At 59.0% G+C, this 21908-nt stretch overlaps 1 protein-coding gene across 1 annotated transcript; it reads right to left on the bottom strand.

The window, feature by feature from the left end:
• Nucleotides 1–954: 954 nt before the first annotated feature.
• On the bottom strand, nt 955–21364 carry TNKS1BP1 (tankyrase 1 binding protein 1). The gene is made up of 10 exons (XM_065882979.1): nt 21271–21364; nt 19576–20209; nt 18005–18074; nt 12615–13982; nt 8496–10618; nt 2692–3058; nt 2327–2477; nt 2088–2215; nt 1252–1409; nt 955–1015 (listed from the first exon to the last, which is right to left on the bottom strand). The coding sequence occupies exons 1-10, from the start codon at nt 21362–21364 to the stop codon at nt 955–957; spliced, it is 5154 nt and encodes a 1717-aa protein (XP_065739051.1).
• Between the last annotated feature and the right edge of the window lie 544 nt (nt 21365–21908).

Below are 21908 nucleotides of genomic sequence, written 5' to 3' on the forward strand. Positions count from 1 at the left end.
AACCTGGGCAGCACCAATTCCCAAAAAACTTTATTGTTTCAAGTGGCAAAATGGTATCAGTTTCTGTGGGGCACCTGGCATGGCGGAGGGAGACCGGGGGTGGGGCTGGGATCCGCCCGTTACAAAAATCAAAGGCTTTTATAAAAAATGCTATAAACTGGTATCAAAAGAAAACCCACGGGAGGCTGGAGGAGGAAGCAGAGAGGGAGGCGGGAAGACAGCGAAGGAGGGAGGGACCTAAACCTTCGACCGCTAACAACTGGTTGGGAGGGAGGTGTGAGGGGAGTTGGGACGGTGATACAAAGTGCATAACTGTGCCTCCCCAGACGGCCCCCGGAGGTGGAGGGGGCAGAGGCTGCAGCCTGGGGCGTAGGGGGCTCAGCAGTCTCCTTGCCGGGGACCCCACAGGGACAGGCACTGCCTGAGACTGCCAGATGGGAAGGACCTGCAACAGGAGGAAAGAGAAGAGGTCAGGCAGAGACGTGGGAGTAGAGGAGGCGCTTCGGCGTCTCTCCCTCCGCTTTCCCCCACCCCGTCCACTGCACACCCGCCTCCCCACACCGCAGCCTGGCTCCCCCAGCGGAGCCCGGCGCGATGGAGACCCTGCTGGGCACCACCAGGGTCTAGTGAAGCCTAGTGAAGGCACCCCAGGGTCCCAGATTGGAAGGGCGGGCGGACCACGCTCAGGCCACCTACAGGGCACAGGGGACCCTCCTTGAGCCCAAGAAGGAAGGTGGGGATGGACGTCCCCAAGCCAAGGGACCCGCCAGGTCTCTGGAACTTGGCCTCAGCTGCCTGCTTCCAGCCTCGCAGAGAAAGAGGGATGGAGACCTCGGGTCTAGAAGAGGCTCTGGGGCCTCCTGAGTCCTCCAGGGCAGGCCCTCCTCAGCCCTGAACTCACTCCCAACCCCAGACAGGCCCAAGCCCAGCTCCTGCCCTCACCTCAGTGACTTCTCAGACCTTCTTCTTCTTCAACTTCAGGGCTTGCAGCCAGTTGGGCGATGACCCTTCTGACCTTGAAGGCAGAGGGCGAAGGTCAGAAGGGAGTGGTAGGGACAGAAAGGCCGCTCCCACCGGGAGAGGTGACCTCGGGCCTGGTTAGAGACCAGCACTCGGGCACCGACCGAACAGAGCAGACTGGGCTCACGCCAACCGTCTCAAGGCCTCAGTTCTCCTCTCTTGTAAAGCAGGGTCTTCCTGGGAAGGCCAACGCAGTGAGGCCAGTGAATGCCCGGCGCTTAGGTCACCTACCCTGAGGATTTCTCTGGCTTGGGAGGTAACGTGAGGGGCTTCCCCAGCCCCGGGACCTTGCAGGACTTGGAGCGATGGATCACGGGCTCCTTCTGACTCGACTTGCCCTCTGTCGGTTCCCCCTCATCAGCCGAGCGGTTCCGGGAGCGCAGCTTGGCCTGAGAGACGAGCCAGGTGCAGAGAGATGTCAGAGGCGCAGGAAGGAGCAGCCACAGGAGGCTAGGCCTTCTCCCCAGAGTATGCCGTCCCCAGAGTCAGGCTCAGACCCCCTTTACCTTTCACCCCAGTGGATGCGAAGTCGCTTAGAGATGAGCTTCCCCCGAGAGCTGAGCCATGCCTGGTACACAGCAGGCCCTCAGAGAGACACTGCCGAAATGAATCCAGACTGACTGGGCTGGACGAAGCCAGCCGTGACTTCCCGTCCCTGTGCCTCCGCTCCTCCCATTCCCTCTGTCTCCAACATCTCCCCCGCTCACACCTGTGCACCTCAAAGCTCCAGTCATCACATGAGGCCTTCCCCAATCTACCCTCCCACCCTGCACCCACTGTGTCTCCCTCTCTCTGAGCAGGCCCGCCTCTTACCTCTACCCCCCCAGTGACCCCTAAACTTCCCCCTTCACCAGGGCTAATGACGGCATGGCTCATGTCCCCCACTACCCTGGGAAGTTGTGGGACACAAACACGCCTTGTTCTTCCTTCCATCCCACTTAGCGCCCAGCACAGGGAGAGCAGAGTGAGAGGAGGAACACGAGGAAGGGGATAGGGAATGAGTAGATGGATGGAGGGAAGGCAGGCTGGATGCAAGGTGGTCAGATGGCCCCATTATCAGATGGTACCTTCAGGGCTGATGGGCTCAGGCCGGGAAAGAGGTTGACTTTCAGCCCCTTGGTCACCCGTGTCCGGCGGTTCTGAGGCTCCTCCGCCACCTCCTCGTCTGAAGACGGTACCTGCGAAGCCCGCGGCTCTGCAAGGGCCCAGAGAAGGGCTCAGCACAGGCGGCAACCCCAGACCTCCCCGCCCCTGCACCACCCTCAGACATGGACACAGATGTCATCACACGACACCCCGGCCCCACCTGTAGAGTCCTGGAACAGCCTTGCGTCCGACTCTGCCACCTTCGATAGGCCCAGCGTCCCCCCAGGCCGGATGGCCGGGGCCCGGTGCCCACGCTTGCGCCCCAGGTTGGCACGGCTCCGATACATGGCACTGTCAAGGATCTCGGTGTCCTGCTTGGGACAAGGGCAACACCACTGCCATCCTCTTCGTGGTCCTGCCCCAGCCCAGGGGAGCCCCTAACAGCCTCGGGCTGGAGCTTCCTGCTTTCTGCCTCCTGGACTGAGACTGCTCAGGGCCCACACAGATGAGGGAGGCCCAAGGGACGAGCACCCCCCATACCCCCAACAACATCCCATCCACTGCCCTGGGCTCCCCTCCACTGACCTCGATGAAGGAGAAATCCTGACTGGTGGAGCTGGTGGGAGGGCCCTGGGGGGGCCACTGGGGGGTCGGCATCCGGTCCTGCTTGCTCTGCCCGGTCCCTGCAGGGCCCCAGGTGCCGTCCACCTCTTCTGTCTGTCTGGCTTCACCATCAGGCTGAGGCCTCCAGGAGGGCAGACGGTCCCAGCCAGGCTCCAGGGGCTCCCCTTGGTCAGCGCCTGCTGCGGCCCCTTCCTCCTCTGACAGCTCCCTGAGGCCCGAGGCTGCCGACTCCCTCCGGGCCGCTGCCTTGGAGCAGATGGCAGCCGGCGTCTCCTCCAGCGGGCCCTGGGAGCCGGAGGGCGGGGAGCGGGCCAGGCATCTGCCAGGGCTGCAGAGGACCAGAGGCCAGGGTCACGTGGGACCACATCTCCCTCCCCGAAGGGCGCTTTCCCCAACCTCTCGCTCTCCCTCTTGTCCACGCTTCTCCCGACAGGGGCCTCATACAACACAGCACAGAGGGCAGGACCTGGGCCAGCCTGACGGGTTCAAATCCCAGGTCCACCACTTACTGAGACTTTGGATGAGTGCCTTCACCTATACAGCCTCGGGGTCTCCTAACTACAGAATCACTGGCGGACCGCAGTGAGACTCTCAAGCCCCCAGCACGGTGCAGAGCACGCGGTGTGAGCCCTATAAATAAGTTACCGTTACCACGACCGTCGCTGTTGTTGATGCTGTCAGTTGTGTCCCTCCCAAGGGCACCAGCTTAGGTGGTCACTCTCCTTGGGATAAGCCAGGCACCGGTCCATCTGCCCATCCTGCCTCTTCGGCCCCCACCCTCCAGGTCATCCGTCCCCGCACCCCAGTCTCACTGAACACCCGGCCCTCACAGATGGCTATGTATCCAACTGTGTATCTGGACAAGCTGTTCCCGCCTGGAAGCCTCTCCCACTGCCTCTCTGCTCACTTCCCCATGCAGTTCAACTCGTCTTCTGAAGCCGGCTGGCTCCCCTCCCCCAGCCAGCAGCTCCCCTCCCCCAGCCAGCGCTCTCCCCAGCCCTGCAAGCCCTGGGTTCTACCTGGCCCAGCCCCTGCCTCAGAGTCCGTGGGTCTTTGTCCGCACTGCCCAACTGTGAGCAACTCAAGGGCAAAGACGGGCCCCCTGCCACCTTTGTGCTCCCAGCCCTTGGCCCAGGGCCTGGCCAGGAGCAGGACTGAGCAAATATTTGCCGAGGGAATGAGAGGCTGGGTCACCTTGCACCTCGACACAGCATCTGCTCCCTCAAAGCATGACAAGAACACACCAGGCACAGCATACCACACTCTCACTAGCTCACGTTCCTCACACGAGGAGCCTGTGTTGCCCAGCTGCCCCCCTGAAACACACAGACACACCTGCACTCTCATGGCACATCTGCAGGGAAGCGTGCACTATTCACCGGTCACTCCTTCCACGCACACCTCGTACCCACCACACCACAAGCACAGCAGAGCCACACCCGACACACACACACCGTGCACACAGCCATGGGAAAGGCGGGCAGGACAGTACCCCGAAGCCAGGCCACGAGTCCCAGATTGGAGGGGAAGAGTGTGAGGTAGGTGAGGCAGTACCAGGCCAGAAGGGATAGGGCAGGAGAGAGCGTGTGTCAGTCTGTCCTTCCACAAGCTGCTGACAGATGGAAATTAAAGCCGTCTCGGGAGGGAGGGAGGGAGGGAGGGAGGGAGGGAGGGAGGGAAGGAGAGAGGGAAGGAGGGAGGGAGGGAGGGAGGGAGGCGGAGGTAGCAGCAGCAGAAGTGCAGCAAGGCAGCGGAGTCAGGAGCAGCCCTGGAGGGGGGCCAAAGCCAGCTTACCCCCCTGCATGAAATCAGGGAGGCCAGGGAGGGAGGGGGCAGTGGCAGCACCCCACCCACCCTGAGGAGACCCTGCCCAAAGCCTCTCCCGGGGTGAGGCAGGGAGGAGGCTGAGGGCAGGCCCCGAGAGCTAGTGGGACGAGGATGGGTGGATGGGAAGATCCACCTCCAGAGCGAGCCCTGGCCCAGAGCCACGTGGGCAGAGGGCAGCTGAGGGGCTCGGTGGGCTCTGGGGGTGACCATGGGGTGGGGGAGGGAAGCATTCATCCCTGCTGACTTGTCTAAACCCCACTCACCCGTCACCCCACCCTGGGAGAAGCTTTCCTTCTCCTTGTTGTGGGAGCACCCAGAACACCTATAACCTGAGTCACTCCCCGGCAGGGAAGCAGGTCAGGAACCTGTCCCGAGCACTGCCCACTCCAGCACACATATGGACTGCGCCCCTTGCCTTGGCCTTGGCCAAGTTACTTATCCACTCTGAGCCTCAGTGTCTTCACCTGTAAAATGGGGATAACATAAGTACCTATACTTTGCCGGGTCTGTTGGCAGAAATGTACACCAAGCACACAGTCAGCCCTTGATGAATTTTAGGATATCCTCGTGCTCAACACAGGTTCCCGGCCTGAGGACTCGTCTCACACCACCTCCACCCCTCGCCCGCCTGGTCCTAGAGGCTGCTGAGGCCCGGGACTCTATCCAAGCCCACCCCACAGCCACTCCAGGTGTAGACTCGTCTCACACCACCTCTACCCCTCGCCCGCCTGGTCCTAGAGGCTGCTGAGGCCCGGGACTCTATCCAAGCCCACCCCACAGCCACTCCAGGTGTAGACTCGTCTCACACCACCTCTACCCCTCGCCCGCCTGGTCCTAGAGGCTGCTGAGGCCCGGGACTCTATCCAAGCCCACCCTACAGCCACTCCAGGTGTAAACACGGGGATCGGCATGTAGTAGATGCACAAAAAATCAGTTTCCTCGTGTTCAAGGCTCCAAGACCGAAAATGAGAGAGGTGAGGACTGAAGCTGGAATGATGTGTCTAAAGGGGCAGCAGCTGACCTTGACCCCAGGGAGACAGGAAGAGCACCCAGAGAGATGGTTACAGGGCTGGGGCCCAAGGGAACGTGAAGGAGCCCACATTCACAAGCTGTGGGGCCTTGAGAAAGTCACACTGCCTCTCTGGGCCTGCTTCCCCACCCACGGAATGAAGGAGCTGGCCTCAGTATCTCTGAGGGTCCTCTCACATTCTGTGAAGACCCCCCACCCCCGCCAATGGCTAGGAGGCTTCTGCCTCGCTGCGGCCTGGGGGCAGGGGCAGGAGATGACCAGGAGGCCAGAGAGAGGAGAGGGCCGTGCAACAGCTCTCAGGAGACCCAGGAGCGCCACTCCCACCAGGACAAGGTGACCTAGACACAGAGGGGAGGGGCCTGAGCTCTCCCCAGCGCCGCTCTTGTCCCAGTTATATGGACAGTGGTACAGCCAATGACCACCAGCAGGGGAACCTTTGTCCCACACAGAATGATGACCAAAATGTCTTCCAAGGCCTCACTTTCGGGACAGCTCCTCACGTCCATCCACACTCGCAAAACAGATACAAATACTGGTGGTAAGCATTCGGTCAGTGACGACCACGTGCCAGGCAGGTTTCTATCACTTCCTGTGTATGAACTCCTAGCCCAACTCCAGAAGGAGACATTGCTGACTCAGTGACCTTAGGCGGGTCACACCACTCCCCGACCTGCTAAGCGGAGATGATAAAATCCCTTTCCCGCTCCACAGGGTAAGTGTGAAGATCAATGCTGCGGGTGTCGGGGGTCGATTACTCCCAATGACAGACAAGACACAGGAGGCCTGAGCAGAGACGGGACTTGCCCAAGGTCACAGGGGTGATTTCAGAATCAGGACCCAAACCTGGCAGCCGGCTCTGAACTGTCCTCGAGGACTTCTCGTTACCAGGAGAACCTCCAAAATTTCCTCTAAAGAGCAACTTTCCAGAGGGTAGAATTTCCCTAAGTCAGATGCTCAGAACACCAGCCCCTTGGATACTAGTCAAATAAGCTTGAGAAACATCACATTAGAGAAAGATATACAGGTTTCCTTACTCCTGTGCTTTCAGTGCTAATATCCATACTCCCTAAGTCTCCTGTACGCCCACTGAGTACACAGTGGCGTTTTCCAAACACACAACATGGTCGGAAAAACCCAAGCGTTTTCTAGGTGTGATGGAGACCGGAGCTCAGAGAGCTGAACACTGAGGACTCCCAGCTTCTCTGCCGATCCCCTTCCCCTTCCCCAACCCAGTCCCCCAGCCAGCCTCTCCCTCCATCCTAAACAAGGGGAGATATTCTGGCTTTCCCCCTCCCAAGGCCCACCCCAATCTTCGGGGAAAGGTGGAGGGCTGTGGGTCCCACTGCGTGGTAGTCTAAGAGCCTTGAACACAGTAAAGACGCAGAAGTCAGAAAGAGACATTGCTGACTCGGTGACCTAAAGCGGGTCACACCACTCCCGGACCTGCTAACCGGAGATGATAAAATCCCTTTCCCCGCTTTGGGAAGAGGAATCCGGGGCAACCGCGGGGAGCCTACGCTCTCCTCCCCCCCTCGGAATGTTACAGCTCAGAGAGGTCCAGCAACTTGTGCAGGATCCCAGGAGCCTGTGGACTCCTAGTCCGGGACACTCAAGCCCTTCCTGCAGGCCTCACCTCTGCCCACACTCTGTCTCCCCCTCAGCAGCCTGAGCCCCCAGAATACTCCCCGGGGCATGGTCCTGGCCCCAGGCTCTGTCCACCTTCCCCTCTCCCTTCTCCTCAACCCCAAACGCCTCTCCTGACCCCCCCCCCGACACCCCACCGATTCCCTCTATAGACACTTGCTGCTCCCTCCTGCCCCCTCCCACTACCATCAGCCCCTTCCACTTCTAACACAGATCCCATCCAACACCCCCTCCCTTCTTCCCTTCACGCCAGGTGAGAAGCTCCAGGGTTGGAAAAGGTCGAACCTGCTACCCAGTCAAGAGAATTAAACCCAACCTCAGTGGATGGAAATGTTAAGGAAATAGAAACAATTCCTTTTTAGCACCTTTACCAGGTGCAACATCACCTCAGTTGGTTTTAGAACAGAAAAATCTCAGGGACAGACTGTGGTTGGCTCGGAAAACTTATCGGTTTGGTTTTTTTTTGCAAAGTTCTTTTTCAGAAACTCTGTGCATGGAGGCCAAGGTCTTGGGGCCAGGAGCCAGGTCCCAATGCCCTTCAGGTTTTGCTTGTTTTTTTTTAAACCAGGGTTTATTCTCTGTTGTTGTTTTTATTTTATTTACTTATTTATTCATTGGCCGTGCCACGAGGCTTGTAGGATCTTAGTTCCCTGACCAGGGATTGAACCCGGGCCCGCAGCAGTGAAAGTGCAGAGCCCTAACCACTGGACCGCCAGGGATTCCTGCCTTTCAGGTTCTTAAAACTGATGCTCTTCTGGGCCTTAAGACAAGGCAGGCAAGAAGCACAGGGATCCTACCCATTGCAAGAAGCAAGGAGTGCCACTGCCCGCTCCACCCTGACCTGGAGTGCTCAGGCCAAGACGACGCGGAGTTCTCCTCCCCCAAGCCTATGAAAGCATCCGTGTTCCCTGGTCCTGGAGAACCTGCAGCTTCAGGACCGAGAGGCCTGGGGAACAACCACCAGAAACTAACCAAAGACAGAACGTACCTTCCAGCATACTCACAATCACCAAGGGAGCCTAAAGCACGAGTTGCAAAAGTCACACCTCAACCATCACATTCATCGTTCAAAAAAGGAACTCACCTGTGTGTGTGTCAGAGTTCAGCTTAAAAAATAAAGTAAAAATTCACAGTCCAAACCATCTCAATTTTCCAAACACTAGAAGTTCTTGGGGTAAGGCGGTTTCTATCCCCCTTAGAAAGGGTGCACTTTTCAGACAGCCATCACACCTTCCCTCCCCACCCTGGGATGGCGCTCCCTTACCTGGCTCCAAAGCCGGGGTATTCCCCTGCCTCTGATCCAGGTTCCTCGGGGCAGATGGCCACAGAAGGCAGGGGATCGTCTCCGCCCTGGGTCTCTGGCCCACTTGTCTTGCCAACTCCCAGCTCCCTGGCCTCCGAGGGGTCTCTGGCCTCCAGGCCAGGGGACAAGACGCCGTCGTTCCTCAGGCCTGGTTCAGGAGACTGGCTGACCTCCCCTACCCCATGCTCCCTGGCTTCACTCAGGGCCCCCAAGAGCTCCACATTCCGGAGCCCCAAGTCCTGGGTCCAGTCCGTCTGCCCCACTCCACACCCCCGCGGCCCCCGGGAACTCTCAGACTCCAGGTCGCAGGGCATCTCCAAATTCCGCAGGCCCAGATTGTCGCCCCAGTCCACCTGGCCCGCCCCGAGCTCCCTGTTTCTCAGCCCTGGGTCAGGTGTCCAGTCTGCCTGACCCACTCCACGCTCCCTTGATTTCAGGAACTCTCCTGCCTCCACAACTGACCAGTCGGTCTGCCCCACGCCACTCTCTCTGGCCTGGCTGTGGTCTCCTACCTCCCCCACTGCCGCCAAATCTCTGCCCCTCAACCCGACCTCAGCCGTCCAGTCCTTCTCCCCGACTCCGATCCCCCTGGGCTCCACAGACCCTCCAGTCTCCAGACGGCTGGCCAGCTCCACGTCTCTCAAGCCCAGGTTGTCTGCCCAGCCCACCTGTCCCATGGCACCCTCCCTGGCTTCACTCAAGCCCCCAGAACGCACACAGCTGGACACTTCCAAGTTCCTAAGGCCCAGCTGGTCTCTCCAGTCCATGGTCCCGGCCAAGGTCTCCCCGGGAGCCACAGAGTGGCCGCCTCCTATCTTGCCAGAAGGGCTCAGGCCAGCGCCGCTCGCTCTGTCGTTGCCAATGATGCCAAACTGATGGCTCCTCTCGGCAGCCTCCACGCAGAAGTCGCCGCTCCAGTCCCGCTGCCCTGGGCTGAAGGCCGCCTCTGGCTGGGGGACAACGCTGAGGCTGAAGTCACCGGCCCAGCCTCGCTGCCCCACCTCCCTGTCTTCCCGGTCGGCATCACTGGGGCTCTGGCCCCCTGCCTGCCGTCTTCCCTGCAGCCCTCCAACCTCCTGGCTGGCACTACCGCCTTGCCAGCTGCTCTGGTCTCTCTGTCCCAGTGCCCCATCCTGTGACTGGGGGCTGCTGGGGCTGAACAAGCCCCCAGACTCAGTCTCTTCAGGCCAGCTTACATCCCTGCTGGCCTCGCCCAGGCTCTCTCTGCCACTCAGAATCTTCTTCTCAAACTCCTCGTCCTGTTGTTGGGCTTCCTCGGGGCTGAACCCGGCACTCAGGGCTCTCATTCCGAAGCCTCTGTCCTGGGAGCCGAGGGCCGTGGAGCTGCCACCGCGGCTGTAGTCTCTCATCCAGGCGCTCTTCCCGAAATCCTGGTCCGGCTGCTCTGCGCCCCGGCTGCTGTAGGTGCTCAGTGAAGAATTGCTCTTCCCAAACTCCTGGTCCGGCTCACCTGCGCCCTGGCTGCCGTACCTGCCAAGCTGGTCCTTCTTCCCCAGTTCCTGGCTCTGCTCATCTTCATGCTGGCTGGCAGAAGCACCCAGAGAATCCCTCTTCCCAAATTCCCAGTCATGAAAGCTTGCATCCTGACTGCTGGAAGTACCCAGAGAATCTCTCTTCCCAAATTCCTGGCCCTGGATTTCGACACCCTGGCTGGAGTAAGAGCCCTGGGAATCCCTCTCTCTGAACTCCCAGTCGCGAACATCTACCTCTTGGCCCTGCGGAGTGCCAGGCTGGGCTGCCTTTCCAATCACTTGGTCCTGGGCCGTGAGCCCCCCCGGGGCCGACACTCCACTCCCATCTTGGCTGCCGACCTCCATCCCCTCCTGGCCGATGCCACACCTGCTGGCCCACTCCCTGGAGCTCCCCTCCCCCACTCCGTGCCCGCACTTGTTGGTCCAGTCCCTCTCTCCAAGGCCTGGGCCCCCTCTAGGGCTCGCACTCCTAAGGCCATAGTCCTGAGAAGTGTCTTGGGACCAGCTGCAAGGACTAAAACTGCTGGGATGTGTGTCTGCTACAATCCCGAATTCACTCTGCAGATCTTTCTGGGCCCAGCCAAGGAGTCCCTGAGCATCAGGAAAAAGAGAGAAACAAAGAAACTATGCTTAGAATCAGGGTGAGAATCAGTCCAGAATGAGAGAGTCAGCACCGCCTAGTGCCCAAGAGCCCCACTTTGGCTACAGAAAGCCTGGGTTTGGATCCCAGCTGTGTGACCTTGGACAAATCACTTAACCACTCTGGGCCTCAGGGTCCTCATCCCTAAATGAGGTAATTCCTACTCTGGGGTGGTACAAGAGGATTAGACAAAATCATTTAAGCCAAGTACTCAGCACAGTGCCTGGCGCACCATGGACACTCAATCGATGATCCCATGGTCGTGTTTACAGCCCTTGGGCAACACTTGGCAAACCGCCAGGAGAGAGGCTGCCTGGCAGAATGGTCTTCACATGGGTACGGGGCTATACTTTCAGCAGGGAGAGATCAAGAACTCGTTAAGCCCCTCCACGATCTCCTTGCCAAGGCAAAATCCCAACGCCACCCAACACCCTTCTAGCCCTCGTGAGTTCCCAGCCACTTCCTCCCTAAGGAAAGCACCCTCCTGTCTAGGCCTCCCCGGGAAGACCTCTCAGTCCTCGCCCGCCTGCCCGCCTGCCCGCCTGGGAGGCAGAAGGGACAGCCTCCTCCTGCACCGGGGAAAAGACCCAGCCGGCTCCGGCACCCCACCCCACCCCACACTCCCTGACTCACTCCTGCGGGTGGGGGAGCCCTGGGCTCAGGGCTGCGAAGCCAGCCAGCCTCATCCCGCAGCGCTGCGTTGGCCAGCAGCCTCTCCAAGACAGACAGGCTGGGCTCCCCGTCCCCAGGTCGGGCCATGGCCCCTGCCTCCTGCCCCCTGCCCGTCCCGGGCTACTGGGCGCGGCGGGTGCCAGGACAGGGCTGGGCCGCTCCCCTCGCCCGGACCTGTCCGATGGCTCCGGCTCTGGCTCTCGCTGGCCCTGGCCCCGCTCCCTCCAGAGCAGCTGCAGCTCCGGCAGCCCCGCCCAGAAGCCAGTTGAGTCACCCACATCCTGGGACAGACACACCTACTTCAGGAGCCAGCCTGGTCTTAACTCCTTCCTGCTGGTCCTCCTGCCCCCACCTCTGCCCCCAGAGGCCCCCAGGCTCCTCCCTCCTTCCAGCCCCACCCCTACTAGCCCAGGCTGGGCTTGAAAAATACATTTCAAAAGCCACTTGGACCCCAGCCCTGAGATTCTGGGGCAGCCTGGTAGGAGAAAGGGCACTGGCCCTGGAACTGGCGCTCTGGCCCTGGCCCAGCCACCAACTTGCTGGGTAACCTTTGCACAAGGCTCTGCCTCCTCTGGGCCTCAGCTGCCTGTCTACAGAGGCAAGTCTGAGCTTAATAGTAATAACGTTCATAAAAGGCAACACTCACCAAGCACTCGTGATGAGCCAGGCACTATTCTTAGTACTTTACAGGTACTGTAACCATCACACTACAAGGTAGAGCTCATCACTGTTCTCCCCATTTTACAGATGCAGAAACCAAGACACAGGCAGAAAAGTCACTTGCTCAAGGTCACACGTGGGCAAAGAGCAGGGCCAGGACACGAACCCAGGCAGTCTGCGTCCAGAGCCCATAGCTCTAACTGGCTATGCTGGTGCCCTTCATAATGCCACCCGTAATAACGTACTGAACACTCAGTGTTTGCCAAGCATTGCACCCAGCGCTTTCCACGTCTATCTTACCCACAATACAAGCCTAAGAGGCAAACGTTATCATTGTGAAAGGACTCTGAAGCTTAGAGGTTGGGGTATATTCCCAAGACCAGTCAGCCGGTGGATGCTGGAGTCCGATAAGAACTCACACTAAAGCCTAAGCACCGTCCCACACCCTCTGCTCTGCCAGCTCTGCCTGATGGCACAGCTCTGAGGGGCACGTCCTAGGTGCCCTTGATCATGGCTGGATCCCAAGCTCTGATCACATAAAATCCACGTTGAAAGAACAAAACCCTCCGAAGGCCTGGCTTCCATCCCAAGCCCTGCCCCGTGCCCTGTCCTCACCTCAGAGCAAGCACTTGGGGTCTGTGTGTCCTTCAGCTCAGATCCAGCTCCCCGCCTTGCACCTCCAGCACCGGGTGATGGTGAAGCCAGGAGGTCATCCAGCCAGTGGGAGCTGCTCTCAGGGCCTGCAGGCTCGGGGGACGCCCTACGTGGGTCTTGAACCTCTGTTCTGGGTTCGGTGGTCTCAGCCTGGGCAAGGGTCACGGCCTCCTCCTTGGCAGGCAGTGCCTGCCCGGGGTCGGGGATGGCGGCAAAGAGGACACAGGGCTGGTCAGGGGGTGCTGGCTGCTGCTGCCCCAGGACCGGCTCCAGGATGGGCAGGGCGGCCTCCCTGGTGGGCAGAGGAAGCAGGGATCCCTGTCCAGGCAGGGGCTCCCGTTCCTCGTACCTCTCCTCTGCCTGCAGCAAGACTGGTCCAGGCTGGTCCCCTGCTGTTGGCAGGGGCTCGAGGGGGACAGCTGGGGGCTGAGGATGGCTCTCCCCATCGCCCTTTTGCGTTGGGGAGGTGCCCAGATCATCCGCCTGCATCCAGGAACCAGGCCTTCCTGGGCCCTCTGGAGCTGGCGGGGCCCCTCGCGCCTGCTGGGACACTCCTTCCTCCCTGCTGGATGCAGCCCAGTCTCCAGCCTCTGCAGCCTCCGCGGCCTCAGTGGCTTCAGTGATGGGGGAGGGGGGCGGGGAGTCCAGCCGCCACACCCCTAGACCCGAAGGGCGCGTGGGGAAGGTCCATTCAAAGGACTGTGACAAGCTCCAGCTGGACTGTGTCCCACTCCCAAAGGGATGATCCAGGGCCGACTGGCTCCCCTGGGTTTGGGGCAGGGCAGCCAGCGAGCCCCCCAGCTTCTCCTCGTCTTGGCCGGGCAGCTGGAGCACACCTTCAGAAAATCGGCGCTGAGCCAGGCTGACGGGACGGAGGTCCTCACCCCCTGTGGCCGCCATGTCCCCAGATGGCAACGTCCAAGGGAGGTCTAGCAACTCGCCCCCGTCTGTTAGGGGCTGGGGCAAGGCGGCTGGGGGCTGCTCCGGGCTGCGGCGCCCCGAGAGCTCCTGGAGGGGAGGGCTGCCGGGTCTGGAGGCCTCCAGGGCTCCCAGAGAGGGGAGCCCCGGACTAGGGGGGTGGCAGGAGCCCTCATCAGGAGGGGCCGCCGATGGGGATGCCAGGGTCTTGGGGAGGCAGGGAGAGGCTCCGGAAGCTGCAGGGCTCTGGGCTTCTGGAAGCTGTGAGTGGCGGGGAGAGCTCTCAGCGGGTGAGGAAAGACGGGGAGACTCGGGGGCTGAGCCCGAGGCTTCAACGGGGAGGCCTGGGCTGGCTGAGCCTCCATTCTCCAAGGTGAAGCCTGGACTGGAGGGGACCCAGGCCTTGGAAACCTGCAAGAGAAAGGTCAAGAGCCATCACTCACCACTCCGCTGGGTGGGGGGCCCCCTGCCAACCCTGCAGAGACCTCAGGTCAGAGGTTGCCTCACACGCTCACACTCCACAGAGGAAACCCGGGCGCAGAGGGGCAGCCACCCAAGATGGCCGCAAGAGGCTCCGAGATGACTTCGAGTGTCTTAAACTTCTCAGGGTCCACAGACCCCTCCTTTTGGCCCTCTCCCCACAAAATGCACGTCGCCTTATTCACACAGTACCACTCACACCACTTCAGGTGGTTCAAACCCTCCCCCGCACACCCACCCACCCACCCCAAAGCTCACCTAAGGATCTTCTAAAGGGTCCACGGTTCATGGGTCAAGAACACTGGCTTTACAAAGGGAAAAGGAGAACTGGGACTCCAGCTGTCTGGGGGTAGTGGAGGTCCGGCCTCAGAGCAGGACTCCAGGCCCCATGCAGCTCCAGACCGGCTCCCAGGAGCAGCTCCTACCTCCCAGGGGTGGCGTGGAGCTCTCCACCCGGCTCTATGCATCACAGTACCGACTCAAGGAGGCAGGCAGGCCGGCCTCAGCGTTCAGGTGGAAGGCCCAGGGGACGGGAACGCACCCGGCCCAGAGCTACCCCTGCCCCGGCCCTTGTAAGCTGTACGCCCTCCTGCACGGAAGTCACTCTGAGCCTCAGCTTCTCCACCTGTACCCTGGGGCTGGTGGCAACAACGTCCATCTCACAGTTAGGTGAGGATTAAGTAAGATTTGTGCACATGGCCTTTCAGGATAGGACTCAGAGAAAGAATGCATACTGTGGGACACTGGGGCCACCAAACACCTGGCACTCCTTTACCCCTCCACTCAGCCTGTCCCCAGACGGCAAGGCGAGTCTCGCCGACCTGAGCTCTGCCCACCCCCAGAGATCACGATTCCCCTGCCGCCCTCTCGCCAATGGGGCTATTGCTGCACATCACCACCTGCCGGGTCTGGGCAGGGGGAGGCATCCTGCTTCCTGCTCAAGGCCAACCTCCATTCCCTCCACCCGCTGTCCCCTCTACAAATCTCTGGTTAATTTAAAGCTCATGCCCTTAAACTACACCATCCAGAACCCCTCCTGTTAGAGGCCCCTACACACCCCTCCTTCCCTCAGAAGCAGAGCTCCTGGACCACTGCCACCCTCCCCAGCGCTACCCCTGTTGTAACGCAGTCAACCCATCCAGCATCCTGGCTCCGGTCCTTGCCCGCCTCTCCCCTATTCCTTTGTGACCCACCTGTCCCCAGGATCCTACCCTCGACCTTGTCCTTACCTGTAAGGACTGCTCCTCCATAACCTCGTTTTCAGGTGTCCCGCTCACCCACTCCCACCCCCATCTGTCCACCGCCCTCTTTCCATCCCCCACCCGGCTTAATCCCTCAGCCCCTCTGAGAAGCACAGCCACTAACCCTCCTTCCTTCTGCCCGTCAGACTCCCTCCCTTCTCTCTCTATCGCCACTGATGTCACTTCTTTACACAGCTCCCTCCCTCACCCTACTGCTTAACCTGTTTAAATACACAGCTCTCCCCACCTCAAGGCTGCACCCGGGCAGCCATTCTGGACGTGGCTGGAGAAAAGCACGCAACCAGGATGGCTGGGCCCCCTGCGGCTCACCCCCCTGCCCTCAGAGGGCCCCCCTGCGGGCCCAGCAATTCCACTACACACACACCCCACCCCCCAGGCAACGCTTTCCCATCTGGTCTCCTCAAAAGTCCATAGCTCCTCCTGGGCTCTCTCAGCCGACAGCCTTGCCCCCCTTCCCTGAGAACGCAGAGGCCACGGGCGGAGGACACCCACACCAGCACCCACAGCCCCGCCGCCCGCACAGGAGCCCAAGCACTCTGCTCCCTGCCGTGGCCATGAACTGTCCTTGCTCAGAGCTAAGGCCAACTCCTCCTCTCTCTCTCCTGCACCACTGATTTTTCCCACTCTACTGGATCATTTCCAGCAGCACACAAACTGCTCTCGTTTCTTCTGCCTTAAAAAAAAAACCATAACACAGTGTTGTTCACTCCTTCTCTCCCTCTGGCTACCACCCCTTTTTCTTAAACACAGGGCTCTCCATTCAGTATCCATCCCCACAGCTGCTCTCGCCCATCCTCTGCTGAACCCCCTCCAAATGGGCTTCTCTCCTCACCCGCCGTCCCACCGCTCTGGCCAAGGTCACCCATGACGCCCTGCAGCTAACTCCCATTTCTCAGTGCTCATCTTCCTTGCCCCGTGGGTAGCGTCTGACCACTAATCCGCCCTCCTCCGGTCCCCCACCAGCCCCCCGAGTCCTGCAAGCTACTAGCTTCACGTGGCTTCCAGAGCACTCCACACTGCCTGGATTTTCTACCTCACCGCTGCTCCTTCCGGCTTCTCCCGCGCTCCTCCGCTAGGCCTCACCCACTCCCTTGGTGATCTCAGCTGTCTTTACTACCATCTCTACACTGACGAGGCCCTGCAGCTCCAGACTCAAATATCCCACTGCCCTCTCGACGTTTCCACCTGCATGCCTACAAGGCATCTCCCACTCAACAAATCCAGAGGCAAGCTCCTCTGATCTCCCCCTATCCTGCTTCACCCTAAGAAGTCCCCTTTTCCGTAAAGAGTAACCTTCTGATCGCTCACATCAGAAGCCCTGGAGTCATCCTCGATTCTGCTCTCTCCTCACATCAGTCTATCTGCAAGTCCCGTCCATGCCACCTTCAGATCCTAGACAGAGGCCACCACTGCTCGCCATCTCCACCACGGGCTGTACCTCCAGAGTCCATGACACCATCATTTCTCACCTGGGCTACCCCAACAGCCCCCTAACTAGTCCCTGCTGCTGCCCTGGGCTCCCTGCAACCAAGAGGGCAGGGTGACTCTTTACAACTAAAACAGCAGAGGTCACTCCTCTCCTCTAGCCCCTCAATGGCATAATACCCTCACGCAAGCAAAGGTCCTCCTAGGGTCCTGCAAGACTATCACCTCTGGGTCCTCCCTATGGCCCAACTCCTCCTCTCTCACTGCGATCCAGACATCCAGGCTTCTTTGCCAGGAAGGTACCAAGTCCTTCATACTTGCAGTTCCCTCTGCCAAAAATGCTATTCCCCAACATCCACATAGCTCACTCCATCCCCCTCTTCGTAGCAAGGCCTTCCCCTGTTACCCTCACCCCAGAACCCTTCCAGGTGTCCCCAGCACCTGTGTGACACACTACACATCTGCTGGTTCACAGGGATGTCTGTGCTGGCATCTGCCTCCCCGCATTGGAAGGTGAGCTCCCTGAGAGCAGGGGCGGTCTTTGTTTTGTTCTCTGCTGTTTCCCCAGTACCCAGGTCACAGTAGTTGCTCAATAAATACTTTTGGACAGACAAATGAATGGAGTCAGGTCTCCCTCATGGGGCAGATAGGACAGCCTCTGGCTAGCAAGGGCTCTATGAGTAAGAAGGACCACCCTTTACATCACTTACTCAGAAATTCAGGCCGTTCTGCCCTCTGAGCACACTGTCGGGAGAGGGGATGTAACAGGAAACCCCCAAGAAAGGACTCTTCCTCTCTTCTGAACCCTGAGAAAGCAATCCGGCCAGGGAGAGCCGTGGACTCAGACCCTTCAGATCCTGCCTCAGCTCCTGGGTAAGTTACTTAACCTTTCAAGCCCGGGTGTCCTCACCTCTCATATGGGACCAAAGGGGCCTGCTAGCTAGAGTTACCACAAGGATTAAGTTAGTCAACATTCCTGGGATGTGCCCAGCACACAGTAGATAATCAAGGACAGTTGTTCTGGACACTGTAAGAGCCTCAGGGCCTGAGCCACACTTAGCCAGGGTGGCCTGGAAGTTGAGAAATCTGAGTCCCAGGGCCAGCCCTTGGGCCAGTCACCTCCTCCATGGCCTCTGCTTCCCCATCTAAACTACAAGGAGGTCAAAGAGCTGATCTTAGATCTTCAAGAGATCTTCAAGAGAAGATCTTAGACTCTTCCAGCTCTAAAATACCACGGTTCTGATTTGTAACTGGAGGATAACTCACGTCGGTAGGTGGCTCAGAGCTGGCCAGCTGAGCCAGGTCCCCATTGAAGGCCAGGTCCAAAAGGGGGTTCCTGTGAGGGAGAAAGAGGGGAAATGGAGGCCTAGAATGGAAAAGCCTGTCACAGGGTAGATAAGGGAGAGCTGATCACGGGTCTGCTTAAGTGACTGCAACAGCATCCAATGTTAACTGCCTCCCACCTCCCACAGGCATTTCCTACTGGGGGACAGAGACGCTATGCAGTTTCCACAAAGTGCCCCAGACACAGTGCCTGTTCCCCACCTGCACACCAAGGGTTAAGTTCCGCCAACTCCTTTGGGAAGAGGATGCAGCTTGCCCAGACCCCTCCGTGGCTCCCAAAAAGTTACCCGCCCCCCTTCCCTTAAGGGGTTAATGTCCTGCTGCCACCAGGGAGAATGCAGCTGGTCCTGCTGCCTTGCCAATACTTCTTGAGGAACTGCAGGGGGAGGGAAAGGGGGAAGAGGGAAGAGTGATTTTCCAAGGTTGAAGTTGTTCATTTTAAGCCTGGCTTGGAGCAAAGGAGGGGAAGATGAAGGGTGGAACCCAGCCAGGACAGGGTGTGACCTCCTGGGAGCCCAGGCCTGGGACAAGAGTTGATAGGAGGCCCTGCCTTCCAGGCACTTTAAGGTGAGAGAGGGGAAAGGCTGGAGGGCAGAGCAGCACAGGGTAAGGCAAGAGTCTTACCTTCCAGCTCCGCTCAGACAACAGCGGCCCTGCCCTCCACAGCAGCAGGAGTGGGAAGGGGCCTGTGGGCCCAGCAGAGCTGCCAGGGGCCCAGCTGCCAAGCGCCTCAAGCAGCTCTCCCTGCCCTGAGGATGGCCTCCATGCAGCTGACAGCCCTCAGCCTCTTCCAGTGCCCAGGGGCACCTCCTGGTCAGCCTTCTTTTATATACTGGCACCAACTCTAGGCAAGTATACCATACGTAACAGTCTCCAACCTAGCTGTACTTCCTGTGCGTTGACACTAGCTGGCCTGGCATCAAGGTGTATTCATGTCTTTCCTCTCCCATCAAACTCCTCCTCACAGCCAGACTGTGCCCTCCTCAAACTGACACACTCACACACACACACACACACACACACACACACAGCACCTGGCACACGGCTGCACCCACAGCACGAGCTAGCAGTTAAAGTTAAAAGCACACACTGGAAGAAAACAGACCCGAATTAAAACCCCAGCTCTGTCTCTCTCACTTGCTAAGGGAGCAGGGGAAGTCACTCTTGAGCCTCAGTTTCCTCATCTCTAAAATGGGTCTAATATTCCCTTCACTAAACAGCATGGCTGTGGATTAAGTGAGGCAAAGATTGGCTCTCAGTATAAAAAAAAAAACCTGAAAATAAACTTCCCTATAGTACATTTGAACTCTACTAAAAACATACATCAACTCTGTATAGAGAACTATCATCGTAAAAAGAACATAGTAGCACTGTCTGCTGGGGGAATGTTCTGTGACTCAGACCTAACCTAAAAGCGAAGATCACAATCCCAGATGCAACTACCACTTTGTCCTCCAGGCTGCAACCAAACATACCGCCTCCCACCCCCTCACCTCTCCTCGGGGGTCTTGCTGGGCTCTTCAGGGCACTCTGTGGGAGACTTTGCCGGCCCCTCCTGGGCCCATTCCCTGGAGAGGGTCCCACCATCCTCATCCCTGGGACCTGTGGCCACACCATAGGTCCTGGGGCCATATCTTGAGCTGCCATCATGGTTAAAGGTGAGGCGGGAGCCCCAGAGGCGGTCAGGGCTGGCCAGGACCTCCTTCCTTGGATGTTCCATCTTGGCCAGGATCTCTTCCACTGTGGTGGCTGCAAAGCGCTCCGAGGCTGGACGGAAGGGGGCGGGCGCCTTCCGCACACCCATCGGGGCGGCACATCGAGCTGGAGGTGTCAAGGGGGATACCTCTTCTTTCCCACGCTCCTCTTTCACAGTCTCTCGGGTGGCTTCTCCTCCAGTAGGGGCCTCAGCCATAGGCCTTGGTGCAAACGGAAGGGGACGCTTGCTGCCACCATAGGGCTGGGGTCCTGCCAGCATGTTCATCTTCCGGGCAGAAGGCAGCTCGGCCAGAGGACCCCGGGGAGGCCGAGGTCCAATAGGCACCAGCAGGCTGGGCTTGGCAGGCAGGGCTGGCTTGGCGGGCAGGGCTCGGGGTTTGGGCTTGACAGGGGGTTTGGCCCGAGCGTCACCTACCAAGAGGAAAGGGTTGGTTGGGGGGGATGTCAGAAGAACAGCAATCAGAACTTCATCTCCCACCGTGCAAACTCAAAATGTTCACATCCTTCTAGGTACAAGTCAAATGTCACCTCTTCCATGAAGTCTTCCTTGATTTTCCATACACGTGCCAGAAACAACTCCCATCTCCAAATTCCCAAAATGTCTAGTCAGTCCCCCTTATAAGCTAAAGCTATTTAAGGGTCCAGCTGGCAGCTATCTCTCCCTGTACCCACTTTGCACCTAGTACACGTTCTTAACAAATGAATGAATAAATGAGCAAGTGAGCTAATAAATGAGTACCTGCCTACCCACATCAATTAGTCAGCCCACCATCTCCCCAAGGTAGTCCTTTCCTCTTACATGATACTCTGCTATACCACCATCCACAGTAAACCTGTTATCCCAGCTCAGCGTCCCTACTCTGCCACCCTGCTGCCCCCTCCCCCAGTACACACTCAGGCCACACTGTCATCTGGTGTGTGATCAGGAATGCAAACTTACTACTGACCTAAGCCAAACAGAAGTAAACCTGGTACAGGCGGAAAAAAAAAAAAAGACCAGAAACCTACCTTCTACATAAGGCATTTCAATACCAAATAAAAGACCTTGAATTACTCATGGTCACAGCCCTTTTAATAGAATCCTTCATCGCCCACTCATTTGGCTCAGGGCAAGAAAGGCGTCTAGACAGGGAGCCAGGAGGCCTGGGTTCAAATCCAGAGGTGCATGCCATTTCCCCCCTAGGCCTCAGTTTCCTCCTCTGTCAAACATGTGGTTTGATCCACACCATCTCAAAGGTTAGTCTGCTCTCCTCTGCTGGAGAGCTATGATCTCAAACAGTTCTGAAGGGTCTCAATGGAAGCTAAGAACCTTTCAGACATCCTGCCCGTCCTGAGAACTCCTCCCTCCCTCCCTCTCACTGCACAGAGTCATCGTTCGCCCGACCGCTCCAAGACAGAATGGGGGTTCAAGCCTCCGCCCCTCCCACCCTCCTCCCAGCCACCCCGCTGCTCCACCCTGCACCCATAGGTACCTGGCTCAGAGCCAGCAGATACCAGCTCCTCCTCTGGCTCCCGGGGCGGTAGGGAAGCCATGGCTGTGCCTTCCCTGAGAGTAGATACTTCCATCACATGCGGCGGACCTGCGTGAGAAGTGGGAAGCAGAGGGGTGTGAGCTGCGTGAGAAGTGGGAAGCAGAGGGGTATAAGCTGGGGTGGCTGAAGACCCAGGAAAAGAAAGTAAAAGGGTTGGGCGCTGGCAGTAGGCTCGGTGGAGAGGGACGTCTCCGACTTCTGGCAGAGGCAGAGTGCGGGACAGGAAGAGGGAACTTCAGGAGGGGGGCTGGGGGAGGTCAAGGGAGGTCCCCAGCCGCCACGCCCTCCACACTTCCCAGATCACTCTCCAACTCTTGTCTCGTCTCCTAACCCTAAAGTCCTGGAGCTTCAGGGAGCCGCGCACTGCTGCCTCCTGTTGCCAGCTCTCCGTGGCACCCCACTTACCTCTCCCAAGGTAACCCCCGGGGTCCGGTGGCCCCACTCGAGGTATCTACTCGGGGCAGAGTAAGAGGTCCGCAAAGTCTGAAGTCTCTCTGTGAATCACCTCATGGGAGACGGGAAAAACCCGCTCCTCCCCAACCTGGGGCTCCGCCCACTGCCTGCCTGCCTGCTTCCCC

This window comes from Phocoena phocoena, chromosome 8 (assembly GCF_963924675.1).
Source record: "Phocoena phocoena chromosome 8, mPhoPho1.1, whole genome shotgun sequence".
NCBI lineage: Eukaryota > Metazoa > Chordata > Mammalia > Artiodactyla > Phocoenidae > Phocoena > Phocoena phocoena.